General features: G+C 46.6%; 1 protein-coding gene across 1 annotated transcript; it reads right to left on the reverse strand.

Annotated features, from left to right (window-relative positions):
• Window positions 1–2602: 2602 nt before the first annotated feature.
• On the reverse strand, window positions 2603–20966 carry LOC144168609 (uncharacterized). Its single transcript, XM_077697557.1, has 4 exons — window positions 20756–20966; window positions 20593–20678; window positions 6663–7441; window positions 2603–2660 (listed from the first exon to the last, which is right to left on the reverse strand). Exons 1-4 carry the CDS (start codon window positions 20964–20966, stop codon window positions 2603–2605), a joined length of 1134 nt encoding a protein of 377 aa, XP_077553683.1.
• Window positions 20967–22184: the final 1218 nt, after the last annotated feature.

Below are 22184 nucleotides of genomic sequence, written 5' to 3' on the forward strand. Positions count from 1 at the left end.
TTAACGCTTACCATGCCCCGTCTTCCCCGTTGGCAGGGCCGGGCCAGGTATAGGCAGTTTCAGAGGCGAAGACCCTTAGGTGCTCGGGCTGTCGTCGTAGTCGTTACCCATCGTATTCTCATGTGGTCATGATACTAAGACTCTGCAACACTCGTCTTCTAACGCCTCGCGCTAGAGCGTAACGTGTACTAGAAGAACGCCCCGGGACACTCGTTTTAAATGCGAATGCATTTATTAGCCGGGGGTTGTCTTGCTCTGTTGGCCGGCGTGCGCCTGCATTCCTCCAGCGCGAGCGCACGTGAGCGCGCGCCTCGTAGTTCTGCCTTCGTCGTCGTCGTCGTCGTAAATGCGAATGCATTTCTTAGTCGGGGGTTGTCGTGCTCCGTTGGCGTGCGCCCGCAGGTGTTATCTCTCCGCCGAGCCGGTGGTGTGGACGTGCTCGTCAAGCGCTACTTGCCCTTCAGCGAAGAACTGCGACAACAGCGACAGGCGTCACTCCTCGTCCTCGATCGCAGTGTCTGCCCGAGTGCTACTTCTGTGGCTGATGACGCCGTCAACGAGTACTACTTTGCTCGAAGCGGCAAGGACGGCGAGTAGTGCGGTGTTAGTCTCGTGTCTAACGTGTATGGGAACTTGATATCACACGCCGTTGCCACGTCTCCCGTTCGAGACACGTCTCCGTACAAGGACTTGTACACCATTGCCTACACCGGAGACGGAGTCTTTGTGGTGACCGTGTACCTCGCGCCCAACCTCGCTCGAGACGCCGTCGCCGCGCAGCTGGACGGGCTATGGAAAGTGTGCGCGTGCGCTCCAAACCCTCTGACCCCATAGTCTTGGTTGGCGACTTCAACGTTGACGTGCGCAAGAAGAGTGGCGAGTGGCTGGTCGAGTACATGCAGACCAGGTACTCTATGCATTGTCTCTCTGCCGGCTTCGACACGTGCCCCACTACCATTCACGGGAGTTGCATTGATCTGGTGTTTACGCGAAACTGTGACGCGAAAGACCCTTTGACCGTGCACTTTAGCGATCAAGAGGCAGTGATTGCGGCCGTCAGGTACAACAATAACGCAAACAGGTGCTGATGAATAAATGATTACGTTCACACTCTCGTCATTAATTACGCCACTACTCGCAACACACTCATCGGTGCACCCAATGCATTCGCATTTCTGCACGAATCCCTTCGGGGAGGTGCGGGGGAATTTTTTTTGAACACCTCGCGCTAGAGCGTTTAACCTCAGTCAGCAAAAACGCGTACTAAAAGAACACACCGGGCCACTCGTTTTCCAACGCTTCGCGCTAGAACGCTTCGTGCTTCAAAGACACGAGACTTTTACAGTAAAGCTATATGCATCCACCCCCCTATTGTTTCATCTTCGTGGGTAAAAACGCCGAGGCGCAAAGAATACACTTATACACTGCATGCTTCGCTCCTCCTCAGGTTTCACGTTAGTGGAGATGGCCTGGGATTTTTCAGTTCGTCCCGCAGACAAGCTTCCAACGGATGGCACTACTCTTCCGCATGCATACCCCAATCAGCTGCTGATCCACCGCTATATCTTAGGGTTGAATCAGCTTAGGGGATCGAGCTGTCGACTTCTCCTGTCGTCTCATGTAGTCACGGTACTAAAACAAACGTACACTCGTGGTTGTTGTTGCTTCTCGCCTCAACTCGTTTCCCAACGCCTTGCGCTAGAACGCAACGTGTACTAAATGAACACACCGGGACACTCGTTGTTCGATGTCTCGTGCTAGAACGTTTCACCTCCATGGGAAACAACGCGTACTAAAAAAACACACCGGAACACTCGTTTTCCAACGCTTCACGCTAGAACGCATGCTGCGACGTGTGACACGAAGACAACTTACGGCCACTCGGTCTCTCATTTCAATTGCTTGAATGCGGTTCAACGCAAGAGAGGGCGTCACCACCTCAGCAAGCGCGTAATTGCTCCTTCCACCGGCCTTCGGCGCCCAATCAACGCGTGCCGTGTGGAAAGAGAGAGACTTACAAACTTCGAATACACTTATACACTCCATGCTTCACCCCTCCCCAGGTTTCACGTTAGTGGAGATGGTTCGAGATTTTTTCGCGTGCCTGGTCTGGCTTAGGCTTTTTAGCAGCGAGCCCTTGTCGTACTTGGACAACGAATTTGCCCGGCCCGGTGCAGGGCTCGGGCTTGCTGTGGTGGACGTACAACTACAGTTAAAATCTTCATGCGTCGGAGAGGCCTGTTGCCCCTCGGTGAAGCCGAAAGCAACGCATTTTCATTTTCTTCGTTTGTCCTATTTTGTGCAGTTTGAGCAGAGTGAACAAGCCCTCTCAGCCGCCTCGTTTTCACCTCCATTCGCTTCGCTTTCTCCAGTTAACTTGTCTAGTTGACCACCATGAAAACAAAAGTGCGGTTGCTTCTGGCTCTAATCCCTGCTCCAGCTGCGGCCCAAGCCTCTCATCTTGTCATCGTTACCCGAAGGGGACTGAAAGTGTCTTTTATTGCGAGGTGAGGAAAACGCTAACCCGCGTCCTGCAGAAACGATCTGTTCTGAGAACACGGTGCTGGTGTTTATCTTCTCCTGCAGCCACGTTAGTTCGCGATCATTTTTTGTTCGACTCCACCGTTCTTCTGGACTTGTCCAGGAAGGAGGACGGAATACTGGACACAAGTGCCATTGCAAGCTCAAAGCTAATAGCAACCCTACCGGGAATTTGTGCAGTCCAAGCGCCCGTCCGTCGTAAACTATTTTTTCTTTTGCCTTCTGAAGCTCGATTTCGCGCACAGAGGAGAGCCGCCTATCTATGGGACGGAATGGGGTGGTCTTAAAACTGCCGTGACAATTTTCCACAGGGATTGCTTTTCAGATATCACTGGCACGTTTCGTTAGCCTTTGTCCCCAAACAAAACTTGGGCGGGTGTTGCATGACCAAAAAATCACTGAAGGCCTCCGGTAGTGCACTCAGCGGAGCACCTTATTGCACTGCTGTTGAGTGTTGACCTTGTTGCACGTTTCTTAAATTCCATTCTATTTCTAGTTGTTTAGTCGAACGGACATTGTTTTAGTAAAATTGCGCTTAGGCAAATACAGAATGCTGATTCTATACAAGAGGGTGTCCAAGGAATACTGCCAGAAAAGATAAAGCTCCGCAATAAAAAGAATTGTGCAGTTTTGTTGATGTGGAGGCAATGCAGTATGGGCAGAAGCAATGCTTTTTCATACCGCAGGTTTTATTGAACTAAAGTAGTCAGTGAAAGGAGGTGTCGGTAAGCAAATAAACGTATCGATTTATTGGTAGTTGACTGACCGAAATACAGGAACATGTTCTGTCATGTTATTACACTTTGTACAATAGTAAAGACAACAAATTCACACTGCAAAGTCACAAAGTCATACTGCAGCGAATTTCCCGAGTTCGCACTGATGGCGTGCTACCTGCTGCGACCATTTGTGGCTGCTGGGCTTTTCGACGCTCGCGGTTCGAGCGCGAGCCCTTCTTGTATTTTTCGTGAAAACGTTGCTTTTAACGCGTTTTATTTATTTATTTTATTTAGGCATACTGTTGGCCCGGAGGCCGTTACAGGGGTGGGGTTAAAGCACAAATCGAAGAACAACAAGGAAGTACATTATACAGAGAGTACACAAACTATACATCAGTATTGTCACTTGAAAAATGTATGGATTTAACATCGAAGAAGTGTAACGGAACACACCTAACAGTAATATCTATAAGCAAACGAACACAACCAGCTTGGTAGATTTTTTTTTTCACAATGAACTTTTTGCTTAGGACATCACTCGCTTCAGTTTGTCCTCAAACTGTGTTAGTCACTCTGGATAACGGTTGTTGGTATTGCGTTCCATTCTTTTATTGTTCGGGGGGAAAATGAGTTGGCGTATGCATTAATGTGTAGTTGAGACATCCGGAAAATCAGTTCATGTCTACGTCTTAGGGTTTTGGCTCGTAGTGATACTAAGTATTGAGAGGCGTCTATTTTAAAATGATTTTTCCGGTGTAAGAAAAGAAACCTTCGTCTAGCTAGGCGGCGTCGTTCGGCTAGGGAGGGTAAATTAAGTCATTGAAACATTTCAGTAACGGAATCGGTTCGACAGTAACGATACAGAATAAATCGGGCTGCTCTTCGTTGGACTCTTTAAAGCATATTGATTAACCCTGTTTCACAAGGATCCCACGCGACACTAGTATATTCTAATGCCAGTCGGACCAGGTATAGATAGGCAGTTAATTTGGCGTCCTTCGAAGCGAGCTTAAGCTTCCTACGCAAAAATCGTAGTTTAATTTCTGCAGTCGAGCAAATCTTTTTTACATGTTCCTTCCAACTAAGATCACTAGAAATAGTTACTCCTAAGTATTTAAGACTATTCACTGCGGCAAGTGCACAGGATCCCAGGGTGTAGGTACAGGCAATAACATGTTTTTTTTTTATTTGTGACTCGAAAAACAACAGTTTTTTCTTCATTGATTTTCATTTTTGAAGTTTCACACCAGTGTTCTACAACCTTGAGGGCGTCATTAAGGATTTTTTAATCGTTTCCATTGTTAATTGCTTTGTAAAGCAGGCAATCGTCCGCGAAGATTTGTACTTTAATGTATTTGTTAATATTTCGAGCAATATAATTTATATAAACAAGAAATAGGACTAGTCCCAGCACAGACCCCTGCGGAACACCCGAAGTGACGTCTAGTAATTCTGATTTGGAGCCATCAATTTCTACGTACTGAGTTCTGCCTGTTAGGTACGCGCGAATTCATTGTGTGATATTGTAGTTTACACCAAAATGTACCAACTTGTCAATTAGGTCTGAAAGAGGTACTCTATCGAAAGCTTATGTCAAGACAAATACAATCAATTTGCCCTTTGTCGTTCAAAGCCCTTTCAAAGTCATCAATTGTTTCTACCAGTTGCGTCACGGTCGAAAGATTTTGCCTAAATCCATGTTGATTGGAGTATAACAGTTTTTTGCCTTCTAAGGGGTGTATATGGCCTTCGAGATGACATGCTCAAGAAGTTTACAGCATACGGAGGATAAAGAAATGAACGATAATTTTCAATTTCTTGCCGGTCTCTAGATTTGAAAATTGGGACAATCTTTGTTTATAATCAGTCATCTGGGACGCGTTTCTGTTCTAGTGATGCATTAAAGATAATCGTGAGATAGTGACCAATCCATTCCGAGTATCTAGGTAAAAAAGCATTTGGCATATCGTCAGGACCACTCGATTTTTTTACGTTAATGTTTAGTAGGAGGGAAACGACGCCTTCGTAAGTAATCTTTAAGTCTGACATATCCGAGAAATGAGGGCCAGACTTTTTATTGTGCGACTGATCACCGCACGATCACGGGGAAAACACGAACTGAAAAGACGTGTTATAATGTGACGCTACCCTTAGTTGGTCATGCAGAACTGTTCCATTCATGATAATGCTGTGTGGGTGGTTCTGGTCCTGCGATAAGTGACGCCAAAAACGGTGCGGGGAGGAGACCATAAAGTTGGACAAGGTATTGGTGTAGTATTTTTCTTTCGCAGTCTTAAGCTTGTTTCGTAACTGCCGCGACAACTCAGATATTTTTTCACAGTTCCTTTTTTTGTGTCGTCTTTAGCGAGCGATCTGTCTCTTTATGGGAATTAATTCTCGAGTTACCTATGGGTTTTGTTTCTGTTTTCTTTGTTTTCGCAGTGGGATGAAACTTGAGATACAATACGAGACGATATCATTAAACCGCAGCCACAAGTTATTGACGTCACTTCCTGCTTGGAAACTGTCCAGCATAAATGATAAGTAATCGATAGTGCATGTATCGTCAGCTCTGTGGTACTGGCAAATAAATATGGTCTTCACGAACGACTTGACTCAAGTCATTATTGAAAGCAATATCAAGGAGAACTTCACAGGAAGCCTGTTCTTTCGCATCAGATGTTAAATTGTTCTAGTCAATACCCCCAAGGTTAAAATCTCCCGCAAGAATAAGCCTACATTTTGAGGCCTGAAGTCCTTCCAAGTGGTGTTGTAAATTTTCTAAATACGATATGTGCGCAGTTGGTGGCCTGTAAAAGGCTGCAACAAGAAATGACGTATTTTGGAACTTCATTTTGCACCAAACACTCTCGTGATTTGGAATACCGGGCATCAAAAAGCACTTGAGATTATCTTTTACAATTATGGCTACGCGTCCTCCTCTCGATTCTCTATCAATGAGAAATTTTTTGTAAACTGGTGGTATAACTTCAGAGTCTTGAATTTCAGGACGTAACCATGTTTCACTGACAGTGACAATATGTGGATCCTAGCTAGCTAGCAAGTATTCTAGATCACCTACCTTATTCGTGAGGCTCCTATAGCATTAAGGTTAATTAGTCGAAGGTCGGAAGAGTTTAAATTGACACGGCTTCATTCCGAGTCTTCGGACGGCGTGGCATTATTGTTGCGCCTAATTCATACTCGGCCGTTTTTCCGGGAATCCCAAACAAACACGTCACTGTTTATTATTAATTTGTAATGATTAAGGTGAACTCGTTCACCGTCATCGCGTTCCTGTTTTGCTTAATTCCAGAGTAGCTTGCGTTTCGTTAGTGTTTCCTTGGAAAAGCCATCCCCGATAGAAATGCCACTTCCTTTAAGTTTTTCCTATCTTGGTACCGTTTCGATTTTTCTCTGCAATCAAAAAGTCGCAAGATAACTGATCTGGGTTTGTTAGTATTTTTTCTGCCAACTCTGTGGATTCGTTTTACTGTGGTCAATGTCACGCCAAGTTTTTCCTCGAAAACGTCGGTTAGAACTTTTGATTTGAGGTCGTCAGTGGATTCTTTTTCGTTTTCTGCGATTCCAAAGACCATGAGATTGTTTCGCCGACTTCGGTCCTCTAAACTGATCATTCTCTCTTGTTGGCTCAAAACAGTCTCGTTTAGTTCTTTAACTGTTTTTGTGAGCTTGGCTAAGGCATCTGCTTGGTCCTTAACAATTTGAAGGGTCTTTTCAACTTGCCCCATCCGCTTTCCAAGGTCGTTTAGCTCTTCTCGAATTGCCTTTTGCCCATCGCAAAGCTCCTTCAACATTACCTTAACGTCAGGTCCAGGATTAAGCTCTTCATCACCCGACAGCAAGAGGCACAGAGACGCAAACTCAGAAAACAGCACGCTCGGGCACGGAAGCACTACAACAAAACGGTTATCATTTCTATAACCATATTTGGAATAGTAACTGACCTGCTCGAGGAACAAAATTTCTTGATTAGACAGAATGACGGTTGCGGTGATGCCGTGCCCACTGAATCCGATTCCCGAAGGTGTCGACTTTATAGGCAGCTCCCAGGCAGCAGTCGTGTTTCCATGGAGTCCGGGTTCCAGGCTGTCGCAGGAGAGCATTCCTATGCTGATATCGGCCGCACGAGCAGCCGATCCGAAGCACAAATCCGGGGCCTGCGCTTGGCACGATGCTCAAAGCAGCAGCAAACCTGCTCGAGGAACAAAATTTCTTGATTAGACAGCTTGACGGTTGCGGTGCTGCCGTGCCCACTATTTGCGATCGCCCATGAGTATGGTTAATTAAAAGAGAACTGCTAATATCAGTTGCCGATTGATGTTCTGCAGCAAATATTCCCTTTTTGGTGAGCAGTGTTGACAAGTGTCAAGTATGCTACCATATTTAGCAATCCGGAAAGGTTTTGCCTACATAAACATCTCGTTCAAGTATGCTTTTAACTTTTGGCCGGGCGGCTGAGTCGAGGGACATACATAGATACGCACGCACATACATACATACATGCGTACGTACATACGTACATACATACACACGTACATACATACATGCATGCATGATTTTTTACATACCTACATACATACACACATACATACATACATAAATACATACATACATACATGCATAATTTCTTACATACCTACATACATACACACACATACATACATACATACATGCATACGCACATACATACATATAGGCATACGTGCATACGTACATACGTACATACACACATACATACATACATACATACATACATACATACATACATACATACATACATACATACATACATACATACATACATACATACATACATGCATACATACGTACATACATACATACGTACATACATACATACATGCATACATACATACATACGTACATAAGTACATACATACATAAATACGTACATACACACCTACATACATGCGTACATACATACGTACATACATACGTACGTACATACATACATACATACATACATACGTACATAAGTACATACATACATAAATACGTACATACATACCTACATACATGCGTACATACACACATTCATACATTCATGCATGCATACTTTCTTACATACATACATACATAGATACACATACATTACATACATACATACATACATACATACATACATACATACATACATACATACATACATACATACATACATACATACATACATACATACATACATACATACATACGTGCGTACGTACGGCGTACGTGCAGATCAAAATTCTCACTTTTGCGAAAGAAAGAGTATTGTCTATAAAACTGCTTGGCGACATCATTAAGGTATTGAACGGCCCATCTTCAGCGCCAATTATTCTGTTCAATAAAGATGTATCGAATACCACGTGTTTGCGTCAATTAACGGAAAGTTGTATTCTGCGACAAAAAAAATCTGCTCTTTTCACGCAAAGACGAGTATTTGGGGCAGTTTTTGACAAGTTAAGTATACTTTTCGTGCACTCACTTCCGGAGGACTAGCAGACTGCAGCAGACTGTCAGAAAACCGCCGGCGCTACACTTAGACGAGTCGACGAAGGCTTGGGGGGCGCTGGGGAGGAATGTAGCTCGCGAAACCTCAGTTGCGACGTTCAGTGAAAATGTGTGCGTCCTTGGCGCTGAATGCCTCACGTAAAACTTAGCAGTCGCGCTCTTATCCTGAAGAGGCAGTGTCTCCAAGAAAGACAGGCATTGTGTCTGCTCAAGACAGAGTTGTCGAAAACTGTGGCGTTTCCCTCATGAATGCACTCCCCGCAGGCAGTATAATCAACTTTGGCAGCTACTTATTTTCTGTTGCGCCGGCAAGCAACGGATAAGGGGCCGGTTTGGTTGCAGAGAGCGTGTCGCCGTGGAACACGACCAGAGGACGGAGTCCCGGGTCTCCTCCAACGCGGCTTGCCTGCCAACAGACGCAGGAAGCCAGACCCTCTGCATTTTTTTTCTCGCTTAGTTCAGCATCGCTGCGGCGCCCAATCAAGACGACGCCAGCCGAGACACGACGCGAGGGGAGGCCACACAAACAGAAAGGATACGGACGCACGCGCGCTTTTGTGTGCGCGATGGGGCGCGGCCGAGGCGCCTTCGTTAAGATGAGCCGGCAAGCGCTGCCTGCTGCCGATGACGCAGCCATGTGCGGCGGGGCTGGGGGCCACCCCTTCTGGAAGCGGGGAGACCCTTCGTGCTCTCGTATGGCAGCGCCCCTTGGCACGCCGCAGGAAGGGTGGCGGTATTGATCGCCCATTCTTCGCTTAATGTGTACGCGCACGGAATAATGTAACTGGACGGACACCACTCAACACGCTCTATAGCCTCACTGCCAGCGCATATGCTAGCGTCGCCTTCCAAGCCCTCCACCAGAAGGAACGGCTCCTTTCCATTTTGTCTGAACGGGTGAAAAAAATCGGCGCTCTCGTCGTTTGATGAGCGTCTTGGCTCAGGTCTCGCCCCCAGTGGCGTAGCTAGGGGGGGAGGGGTGTTTAGGGTGTTTGACCCCCCCACCGGCCGAAATTTTTATTGGTAAGTGTTCCCGTCTCTTCTTTTCGGGAGAACGTGTATTATGAAATCTACTGTGGATTTCATAATACTATATATACCGTAATTACCCGATTCTAACGCGCCCCCGATTCTAACGCGCACCCGATTTTCCTGACAAAAAACCGAAAAATTTTGCACCTCCGATTGTAACGCGCACGGAACTGTGTGAGCAAGAAAAACGAATGCGAGAGAAACGCGTGATTTATTTCCCGAAGTAATCTCACTCATCTCACTCCTCGTCGCTCTCACAACATCTCGTCCTTGGTGGCGTCAAGCGCGTTCGCGATGCCACACTTCATAACGGACGTTCAACCATGGTCGATGGGATCGTGGCCCACGCCTCGCACGCCCATCCTGAGAGCTTCTCCAGAGGCGCATGCTTCACCCGACCGCTCGTTTTGAACGCGTGAGAGCCGCTGCTGCCATTGCTGTTATCAAGCGCGCAAGTGGAACGATTTGACGATTTGTGTGAACGCCGATAGAAAAGCCTAAGCGCCTATGCTTCCTGCGTCCGAAAAATCGTTGCTAAAAGCTTTAGCGCCATCCTGACATGGCGATGGCGATGGGTGGGAGGAAATTTCCGCTGTTTCGGTTTCGGTTTTGTATCCGATTCTAACGCGCATGCGATTGTTCGACCTATTTTTCCGGAAAAAAAGTGCGCGTTAGAATCGGGTAAGTACGGTATATATATATATATATATATATATATATATATATATATATATATATATATATATATATATATATATATATATATATATATATATATATATATATATATATATATATATAAAGAAAAAGAAGGAAACTCACAAAGCGCGCAGAAATTGTACAAGTAAACAGTCGGATGCACAGCAAGAACAATAACAAAGACGGTTTACTCACGTAGGGGCAATGAGACTTGCCTTCACTAGAGTACAGTTTAATGATGTTGCTGCCACAAACATTTCGAACCCATTTCTTATATAGCTTTGCAGAAAACTGTGAGAGGGAGAGAAAGATGTTTCGGATAGGGAGAGTATGCATACACTCGGGCTATGTCCGGTTAAGATCTCGGATGCATCCGATCTCGGGAGCATCCAAGATCTAATCGGAAGGTGTGGGTTCGGTCCCCAATCTCAACGCGTGTTTTGATTCCTTGCTTTCTTCCTTACATAAATTTAATAACGATACCCTCTCTAACCGTTGTAAAGGAAAAGCCTAACCATTCCCTTATGCCTCTTTTGGCGTTGTAGACTGCTGGCATTTCTTTCTGTATTTCCTCAAGGAGCGCCTCATTTCCTATCAATCTATCTATCTATCTACCTATGTATATATATGTGCTTGTGCTTGTGCTCCCCTAACAACTCAAAGAATACACAGGCGGCGAAACAGCAGTCAACAAAGTGACGTGCGTAGACTGGTGTCGGCGATTCGAATACCACGGCGTCTGCTCTGCAGGCTTTTATCTTTCGGCGCGAGTGTTTCTCGAACCGTCGATTTACATCTAGAACAATTGTAGATCAAAGAAGATTATTCGAGGCTAATGCAGTTAGGACGAAATGCTCTCCGTATCCGAATGAGATAACCCGTGCGACATAAAAATAAAGAATGGAACACACGCTTCGCTTGGGACACAGAACGCAGCCGGGCACTAAAAACAAAACATAAACAAACAAACCCAATGCGTAGTTCACGACAATGTATATATATATATATATATATATATATATATATATATATATATATATATATATATATATATATATATATATATCACATTTGAAAGGAGGCATATTCCCCCCCCGGGAATAATTTCTGGGTGCGCCACTCGTCTCGCCTGTATAGTTATCCGCTGCCTTGCGAAGCAAGCCTAGGAAAAGAACGCCAACGAGGCAACCATAGTGGTTTTCTCTTTCTAGGCTTACTTTTTGGCACGTACCCCTTCGAGCAGATGTAAAACGCGAGGCACACCCTGGGTTGGGCTGTCGTCAATCCGGGTGGCTGGATTAGGCCCGCGAACTGCGAGGACAACTACTGCATCCCGCTTTTCCGCGGCGTTTTGGTTCTCGCCTGCGCCAACAGCCGCACCAAACTTTCGCATCAGAGTGCCACCAAACTTCTCCCGCCCAGGAGTAACATGTCGCAGCACTCGACGCTCTCGGAAGCAGAGCAGTGCGGAGGAGTGTCGAGAAAGTTCGACGGTTGAGCAGTGCGACAGGCAGCAGCGATAACCTCTCGCAAGCCGCATTTCCTGTCTTGAGAAGAAGAAGAAAAAAACATTGCTCGAAGGAGCCGTGGGGGAAGGAAGGCTCCTTGTCTCCATCGGGGTTTCAGCCGCTTTCTCCCCAAGTGGTGATATGCGCAACTAGCCCTAGGTCGCTTGGCCTTTTTCTTCCCCCGCGGTGGGCAGTGCCGGGGCAGGAACTAGATTTTGCCGCTCTTGCATTGGGCAAGCCCTGCCCAGCAGTTGCGCGGCTGAACGTTGAGCCCGGACGTTTTTGTCATCCCCGTCGCTTTAGGATGGCGCTCGAAGTTGTGCGGACGCTAGGTCTGGCCCTACAGGGCGCGGCTGAACTTGTTCTTTTCCCGTAAGCGGGGATCCACCCATATTCGTGAAAGATTAATGCTGCGTGCCGGATGTATTTTTGCTTGCGTGTGCTAACAGCTCTCGTTCGCGGAGGCTGCCGTAAAAGGGTATATCATAACTGGGAGCATATAAAGACCGCGGCCAGGAAAACGTTCTGCGTTCTGCGACGCTAACCGCATAAATGCTGCTTTTGTGCGGAAAATGTACGTGTAGGTATATAATCTATTCGTTCTTCAGTCAAACCCCGTGATTTAGTCGTCAAGAAAGAATTCCGAGTATACGCTGCCGGATGGAAATCGGAAGAGAAACTGCGGGATCCTCTTCTGGAGAATTTAAGTACGCAGCTTGCAAGCGCAATGTACGATACGATGGCGGGGTACCTGCACACCTGTAAAAACTAAATTGCACTAATAAATACACGTTGGCGGGACTGACTGAATGACTGATAAACCATCGCCAAAGCCAACCCGGGGGACGGGAGACTCAAAATCGGTTTAAGGGGTACTGACAACAATTTTGTGGTGTTAATATTATTACACATTCCGCTTCCTTACTCGACAGAATACCCAGGCTGAAATATGAGCGGCCTGAGACGCGTGGAACCTACTTCAATTTGATTTATTGCACCGACGGAACAGCACGCGGAGCGGTGAGCAGCGAATGGACGTCAGCGTGACATCACTCCGTGAGAGGAAAAAGAGTGACGTAGTCGTGCTCCTCCAACGCTTGTCAGAAACTCGTGACGTCGTTTCACGCGCGCAGCCCGGCGAGCAGCGATTGGGCGCTCGTTCACGAAGTGATACACGTAGCCAGAGCTGCAGGCGTAACCGCTGCTCAGAAAGGCACTCTTGCCAAAAATTAAGTTCCACACGCAGGAAAGGAGCCGATAATAAAGCCCGGAATCGCAGCAGATGCCGCCATCAGGTCTTTATTGAAAGCGGTCGTGGAATTTCCGGCGCAATGCTAGGCCTAACACCTTCAGGCAGCTCATCCGCTCAGCTCCGGCTGCAGTGCGGTCGAAACAACGACTCCTCCGGCCTTTGCAGTGTTTTGACATCCGCACAAAACGGTGAGGACATTCCGTGGTACTGTCACAGGCACCCTCCCGGCTGGAAGCGCGGGAAACCAAAACGGACGATTTCCAGGCCGTTCAGTGTAATTAATTATCGCGCACTCGAGTATTTAAATTGCTGTTTCATGTTCGCCAAGCCGTTAGGCAATAATGAAATCTATAAAAAAGGATACAGTCCTTCCCTGACGTAGAAGCCTGAAAGCAGGTATTCTCCGAAATCTTTACCCTAAAGTTACGAAATGGGCTTAACCATGTGTTTTCAGATCCATTACCGTTTATTAATAAGCCCCGCCAAGTCAAAACATGCCCCAGAAAAAAAAAAAAAAAACATTAGAATTTTGATAATTTCACTCCTAACGAGGCTCCATGATAGCGTCTGAGATAACCACATGCCGCTGCTTTCACATTATTTCTAGAGGCTGCAAAGGTATTGAGATGTTTTTAAAGCAAAGCTTTACTAATCTCGTCGAGCAGTTTCGTCACCACGGTAAATTTGACATTCCTTTGACCGCATCTGCACTGTATTCTTGGCAACGCATCACGTGATTGGCCGGGCTGAGCTCCGCCGACGGCCAGCGGCCGCCGCCGCCGCTGCTGGCTTGGCTCCTGCGCTCTCCACAGCTGCTTCGCGCCCGACCACGTGATTCACCGTGTGCATGAGAGCTTGGCCATGAACGAGAACGAGGCCGGGCTGTCTTCTCTGAGCGTTGCGTGGGACCTGGAGGCTTTCAGCCGCCGTTGGCGAGCGGCGTCTGACCATCCAGCGGATGTCGCCCGACGAGTCGTTCGACCCAAGAAACACCGGAAGCGAGACCACAACCGTAGACAAAGGCAGGCTTTGGCCGAATAGTGTAATAATTACTGCTAAATCAAAGTTTAACCGAGTGAAAGCAAGACATATCCAGGCTAAGCTAAGCTTAGCTTTCGCTTTGCATATCCAGGGCGAGTTGAGCTAAGATGCAGCCCTTTTATTTCCAATATTTTAGGAATTGCACAAAGTAAAAGAATAGCACCTGAACTATTCGCATTGTCCCGTACCCAAGGATGACGCAGCAGTCTTGATGGAAAAACAAGTTTAATGAGCGACCTTGCGCTTCCCTAATAACTCACAGAATACACAGGCGGCGAAGCAGCAGTCAACAAAGTGACGTGTGCGGGCGAGTGTCGGCGAATCGAATACTGCGACGGCTGCCCAGGAAGTATTTTTCTTTCGGCGCGGTTGTTTCTCGAAACGTTGAATTACGAGAACGCTGGAGATCGAAGAAGATTATTTCAGGCTAGTGAAGTGAGTGCCAAACACTCTCCTTATCAAAATAAGATGGCCCGTGTGCAATTCCAAAGAAAGGAAAGGATGCATGCACTCTGTTTGAAACACTGATAACACCGCTGGGTGCCGCCGGACGGTAAAAACGAAAACAGCAGTATACAAACAGAAAGCATGGTTCGCGGCAGTATTTTCACAACTTCAACGTTTGTTGTCTCTATCAAAATATTCAAGGGACTATGTGTTTAAAGCGTGCTCATGCAAATGTCTAAAAACAAATGACAAAGTTTGTCAAAACATTTTTTGTGATGACGTTAAACGACATCTGGATTAATGTATCGTATTTTCTAACCTACCCCAAATATCGTTACGCTATCGAATTGCTTTTCGTGCCTAAATAGGGTAAACATACACACCAAACATCAGTGTTTATGAATTAGGTATAAATGTTTTTCGTTTGTTTTTACCTCTAAAGACCCATGCAACAAACATCTGAGAAGAAATTACGGGATTTCTAGAAAATGTTCTCATTAAAGGGGTCGTGAAGAGATTAAAAAATGTGTTCTGTAGGTACTTATAACTGTGGAACCTTGATAAACAAACTATGCATAGCTGTTTCGTTGCACGATAACGGCAAATGGAATACAAAAACGGAGTTACGGTTTCACCGAAGATTTCCTCCTCAAGTCGTGAAGTGACGTCATGTTGAGTAGCCAATCATGGCTCCGCTTTGGCTGCACAACATGTCGGCAAGAGCGGGCTCCCAAAGGGTCAGATAAAGCTGCAACATCGGCACCATGGTAAAGCTCGACCTGCAACTGAACTGGAGATGTCTGATCTCTGATCCGACTGATCAACATCGTTGAACCTTCAGTCAACAACACGGGCCAGGGGCGCAGGCGGAAGTAACCACGTTTAATGTAAACTGGGTATTTGTAAACTGTTTGCGCTTTTTCGCACTGGTCTAAACTGTCGTTCTGCTTGTAGGTATTCTTGCTCAAGCTTGCCGACGTCTGTCTCACATAGCCTGTAACATGAAACTTTAGGCCCTGTACGGTGAGTTACGCGTCCGTTAACTCTCTGACCTGACGAGATAAATGACTGAAACCTTACAATGGGAATTTAATACATAAACACGTTCATCGAAGGAACTTCGAGCAGTCGGAAATTAAAACCAACCCGTCATTTACTCTTCAAGCGCAAAAATATCTAGCGAGAAGCCGTGGTACAGCTCGTCGCCGAGTCCCACTATCATGCAGTTCGATTGCTTTCCTCCAATAAACAATGCAATTAACGTTGTTTCGTTAATTGGGTATCATCACCTTTGGCTTACTGCAGAAGCGCTCAACATTAAGTAAGAGGTTAATGCTCTGGGTTTATTAGAATTTATGAAATTACACCAGAGGGCTGGAATACAAATATAGAACGGCTTTTATGCCGAAATTTTCTGAAAGTTCCCGTTTTCTACGTTTGTGGTCTAGTGGGTAAAGTTTCTTATTTCGATGTACGACGGCCCGGCAAACGTTGTGCCGGCGGCAGCGCTTTCGAATCGTAGTGGGCCCTTTGTTTCTTCTTTTATTTTTTTGCTTGAGTGGCTTTGTGCCGTTTGATGCGAAAAATTAAGAATCTGAAGGGAATTCTGCAAAACAACGTGAACTTCAGCAGGGAAACCTGGCACAGACCGTACAAACAGCCAGTAGGTCCGAGGTCTGCTACAATGGTTGCCAGACAACTGAAACTGTCGCGCCCCCAATAAAAAACTGCTCATGACAACGAATAAAGAATGTACTATTTTTACAATATTGGGTTTTCAGTTTTCAGAAATAATATACACAAAGAGCGTTTAACTCTCCAATGTTCTTAACATAACTTCCCTGCTGGTTGCGCTGCCGACCGACGATGCGCGCATGGTCGCTTGAGATGCGCCTCAAAACGAGCATTTCAGGACGGTCTCCTAAATTCCAGGAGCCATGAATATAGAAAATATTTAGGATTTATGTTCTTAAAAGGTTGTTCAAGCCGATAACATTAAACAGAGACAAATGCCCTTTCCCTTCAGTGTGCACTGACGTGATACAATTCTCATGATTGCCAGAACAATTGTGGGTGACACATTCAGAATTTTGGTTGCTGTGGCGACTGCCCGGACTCGTGCCTTCTCCGCTGGAAGAAATGAAATCTCAGGCGTCATTTTTAGCGGCGAATTAATAAAGCGATTAGCACTAGGAAGAGGTCGTCATGTAGCACTAGAGAAAGAAAAAAGACAGACTCATGAGGAGTGCGGGGCAAAACGAACCATCAAAGCTGAACAAATGCATGCTGCGTTTGATTGCAAGAAATAACCACCTCTCATTATTTGCCATCAAGAAAATCGGCGCTGACCGGAAGGGGGTACTAATCCGGGGCGGTACGTTTCGAGCAAACGACCATGTGGTCTGCCACTTGTGTTTTCGTGATGCGTAACGCTCTCCGAGACTCGTCGTCTGCAACTCACCTGTACTGCGAGAACGTATACTCGTACTTCTCTATTTCCACTCGGACAGACGCGTGAAGGGTACGCAACAAGAGCACCAGAGAGGAAAAAAAAAAATTGTGGTTGATTTTTTTTGTCGTAGGAATCAGTCAAACACGAAAAGAAATGTGCAGCGAAATCTGCAGCTGAGCATGACTTGCAGGTAAGTGGCTGTCTTGTGGGCGTGCTTGGCGAGCGACGTCCTGCTGGCGGGTCTCTTCGGCAAAGGTGTACTGGTGTCATTTTCGTGACGGATATGAAGTCAGTGAAATCTTGGTGTATTCCGGAATAAACCACTTTCGTGTTAAAATATAAAACCCGAAAACGAACAACCCGAAGTATAACGTACTCTTTGGCACTAAAGGTTGTTTCCCCTCATGAAGACCCTGAGTGCAGGGGTGCACCCTTTACAGGTCGCTTGCTTCGTTGTACTGGCGTGACTTCTGTGACGGATAAGTGAAATCTTCGTGTATTCCGGAATAAAACACATTTGTGTTGAAAAGCAAGAGGACCTGACAGCGACCCAAGCTCAGTTTCTCACGCTAGCCGCCAGGTGGCGAGCGCGAATTTGGCGTCTCGAATAGCACGGCGGAGCGACCATTTTTATCGTTTGCTTCTAGGAGTTCGGTCTCGGCGCCGCTTGCGACCACCAAAAGGCTGCGCATTGTAACTGTGCCAGAGCTGATCCCTGAGCACAGTGGCTGAGCCCCGTGGCCGGTTGCAGGAACCCGCCTGCAAAACGGCGCTAGCCGGCCCGACACGTGTGCAAAACCAGCGGGCACCGGCAGCCTCCGAGCCGGTGTTTGTTTCCCGGCGGCGGCCAGACTGCAGTGTTTAGGTGATATCGACCTTACGATCGGGACCGCGGCGCGCCCCGCCGCTGTCGTGCACGAGGCCGTGTGCCGCATGCCTAAACAGGAGCTCCGCATCGACGGTCGGGTGTGCGCGGGTTTAGCTTCGCCGGGCTGTCGACACAGCCACGGCGCCGTATTTGCTTGTCGGGCGCGCCTCGGCGAATGCACAGTCAGCGCTGCCGTGGGCCGGGTGAATGTTTAGAGGTGGGAATAATTCGGGAGACTGGCAGCTTCGCTTATGTTAGAACGGAAACGTCAACGTGCCTTACAGGCATACGCCCGGAAAAGGGACCACCCAGATTGCGTCACACGAGTACCGCAAGTCGGTTGCGATAAGTCTGACGCTGTGTACGCATCATATGTCACCAGTGGACTGAAAGGAACAGAAAAAAAGAATGAGAATTATAAAGCAACAAACGTTGTGAAAGAAAGCTTTTCGGCAAAATGTGTTACTGTCGCAGCTTTGGAATTAACCACCGGAAAACGATTCGTCCTCTGATAACTAACGACGAAGAGATCGGCCAGCTTTGGTCGGCTGAAGCCAAGAGGATGGGACTGACAGGGGGGTAAAGCGAGCTCCGAGACCGTGCGAATCGTGGGTGCTGACATGATACAATTCCCATGGGTGCCGGAGCAATTGTATTCAGCCCGCTAAAAAGTTGTTCCGTAATTATTTAACTAAAACAAAGAACTGAAGCAAAGTAGTTACAAATAATTGCCTCAGTAATTAAAACTAGCTCTTTAAAAACATTTAGCGTAATTAAGCTCTAATTAACGAACAAAGAGTAAATGTGTAGCTCAATTTTGGTTTCCATTTTCTTTAAATGCACTAGGAAGTGACGAGGCCCTTGCCCCTGACTTGCGCAGTGTTTGTGCAGTCTCCAGCTCAGATCTGCGTGCGTGCAAAACGTCTACAACTGATAGAACTCGGATGCACGAGCTGAGCAACTGCCTCCCGGGGCGCTTGCGAGGCTGTCATTCGTTGCTTTCGATATTCGATATTTTACCGCGCCGCGTCAGAAACAGGACTGCTTATATACACACATGTGTCTACCAGTTTAAGCGGAAAGAGGGACGCGAATTTCGGTATTCCACAGGGATCAGTGCTTAGACCACTTCTCTTTAACAGTTACGTCAGGTATCTTGTTAACCTACCGCTAAAACAGAAAGTTTACGTTTATCCTGACGGCAAGGTCTACGAAGTTTCTCGTATAACGAAGCCTTAAAAAAATTTCAAACTGATATGTGCTAATCGGTACGTCCGATTTGCTTTTGGGTGCAGGGTCACAAGAAATTGCGCCTGTATGGTCGTTTGAACGTTGAAACTGTTCGTAAGGGAATCTAACTCGGCGTGTGAAAACCGGTAGGGAAGTAAGCAGTTGAAACCTGATTTCACGAAGCCCTCTTTTACAAAGATGCCTTTATTACGAGGAAATTTCCATTCCCTGTTTGTAATCTGTACGATTTAATGCAATTTGGAATACTCTGAGGAATAAAATTTACCCCATAAAGAAATTTCACAAGGGTTTTTGGTGACAATACTCAATAAATGGGGAGAGTATAAGAACGTAAACCTGTTCTGCGACAAACGTTTCTATCAGGTAGGCTTTGAACACGCAGAAAAAGTGCTTGCTCTTCCCTAAAGAAGAAACAACGGATATGATCCTCGCTGTAGCCACGGCACACAAAAGAAGGCGTGCCGGGTAGTGTACGAAGGCTGGTTTCGCAATCGCGTGAAACAATAAGTGCAAGAAATGCGGAATGCCATTGTCCACAAACTAAAAGCAAGATGATTGAAGTTTTTTGCGAACAAATAAATTTCTTCTTACACGATGTCGTCCAGCGTGAACAGATTTTACGAAGTTTTTTTTAAACTCCGTGAACTGAGTTCAAGAATTTAAAGCCGTCTTTATACTAGGGATTACATTACATTTAATTGCGCCTGATCTAGCTCTTCCACTTAATACCCCGTCACCATGTTACATAGATGATAGATATATACTTGTGCGGTTGGTGGGCACTCCCAAATAAATAAATAAATAAATAAATAAATAAATAAATAAATAAATAAATAAATAAATAAATAAATAAATAAATAAATAAATAAATAAATAAATAAATAACGTTTATCAAAGTCCGTGCAGGTCAAGTATAAAAGTACATGACGGGCCCTGAACCACGACTTCTAACAATTCTCACTGGGCTGGTATCGAACACGTAACTCGCGCTACGTAATGAATTTTTACAAGAAATTGGAAGATGTGCAAGAATTAAAGGTAAGAGACGACCGGCGTAAAGAGTGAATCTCAGCAATTATCTTTGCAGCACCAGTGCGGTAATCATCGTTGTTGTATTACCGGTATCATAACACCGATCACTGTTAGTGCTCAGACAAAAGCAACAGATTGGCCATGCTACGTGCCCTGAAGCGGGAGAGGAAAGCAAACGAGGTAAGAAGTACCACCGTATGAGCGCCGCCGCATACTGTGCCACCGCTGCACGAGACCCTCTCGTTGCGGATGAGGCGCACTACGAGCGTCTTGATGAGCGCCAGCCCCTTGGCCGTGTCATCTGCAGCGGGGAGGGTCTTTGATCGGCCGAGGGAAGCACACTGCGGTGTCCGCATCGGCCCGCCGCTGGCCGCCCACGGCCCGGTGCCTCAGAAGAGCGGGCAGGGTGGCGGGGGCTGCCCGTTGGCGGCCAGGGGCAGAGACGCGGGCCCCGTAATCCCGTTACACGCGCCTCCTGGCCTCCGTGTGAACAAAGGTGATTACTGTCGCCGCCGTTGCCCCTGGCTACGACTGCTCCAGGGGGCAGGCACTGCTGCTGCTGCCCTGCTCGGAGTGCGTGTCGCCACATTGCCCAGGCCCCTGCACGTGCTGCGAGCGTAAGTGGTCACGCATCGATCGAGGGCACTGCAGCGCATTCTGCCAAGGCTAGGTGTGGCCGAGCTTGTTCGTCATGAAGCCACCGCTTCCCTTACAGCGGCGGTAATTATATACCGATTTTTGTTTCGACCAAGCATGCATTTACATTTGGGCATGCTAATTATAACAGTCTAATTATAATTAGACGAGTAGCAGGATGCCCTCCCCCTAAATGTCCTCTCTGCTTGGCCATGCGAACGCAGAATGCGATGACGACTACGACGAAGCTGATGAGAAGACGAGAACGACTAAAGTATTGGCCCTTTTGAATGGGGTGATGGCAAACTCAGCTGGATTGCGCAAGTTATTTATCTGCAGCTCCTATTTCTTTAAAGCGAAGCTTTCTTGACCTCACTGATGGCGGCATCTTAAACGAAACGCACTCCAGGAAAGCCAACTTTAGAGAATAAGAGGGCACGTGATGATGGCGATGATGAAACTAAAAAAAAAAAAAAACGCTTCCTGCGGTCGGAATCGACCCGGGTGCTACTTGTTATGAAACAGACATTTAACCGATTGTGCCATCATCTCGTGTGCTTTCTTTATTGCGTGATCATAGGAATTTTATGCGCTTTCAAGGCGCACTCTATAAGCAGCCTACAAACATTCACAGTTTAAGAAGAGGGACAAGTAAAAAGTTCCAACTAAAAGTCCGGAAGGCACAAACACGCATCAAGAAGGTAGAGACATTGTGGGGCTCACTTTGGGCAGCATACACGCTTCGTGCCCCCGAATCGTCACATTCGGGTCGCGCAGTATTTACTTTGCTTTTGTTGTGCGGGCGTTGGCTTTGGACTTTGGCCGTTTGGATTTTGGACGACGACGATGGTCTAATGTTAATGGGTGGCGGGGGAGGGGGGGCTAAGCTTTCTCGTGAGGGATTTGCTGTCGTCTGAGTTTGGACTTTGACTCGCAGGCAGTTTGCACTCTGATCGCTGACTTTGATTTCAGCGGCTTTAACTTTGGCACTTCGCCATTTGATTTTCGCGCGCAAGAAAGCTTTGCGTTTCAACTATCATCGTCGTTAGGCGGCGGGGCTTCTTATTTTCTTTTTAACCACCACTCACATTTCCTTTTATATTATGCCCTCAGGTTAACTAAAGGTACGGTCCTCAATGGTCCTCAATGGACCCTTTCCATGCTTTTTGTC

The sequence above is a fragment of the Haemaphysalis longicornis genome, unplaced genomic scaffold (assembly GCF_048455015.1).
Source record: "Haemaphysalis longicornis isolate Haplotype H1 unplaced genomic scaffold, Haemaphysalis longicornis Haplotype H1 scaffold_2, whole genome shotgun sequence".
NCBI lineage: Eukaryota > Metazoa > Arthropoda > Arachnida > Ixodida > Ixodidae > Haemaphysalis > Haemaphysalis longicornis.

What these genes read in the sequence shown, in the direction of transcription:
- LOC144168609 (XM_077697557.1), bottom strand. Translation starts at nt 20,966, where the DNA reads ATGTGGCGACACGCACTCCGAGCAGGGCAGCAGCAGCAGTGCCTGCCC. An exon ending in CTCTTCTGAGGCACCGGGCC is followed by an intron (nt 20,679 to 20,755) that starts GTGGGCGGCCAG and finishes TCCCCGCTGCAG; the next exon opens with ATGACACGGCCAAGGGGCTG. An exon ending in TGCAGAGAAAAATCGAAACG is followed by an intron (nt 2,661 to 6,662) that starts GTACCAAGATAG and finishes ACTTGTGTCCAG; the next exon opens with TATTCCGTCCTCCTTCCTGG.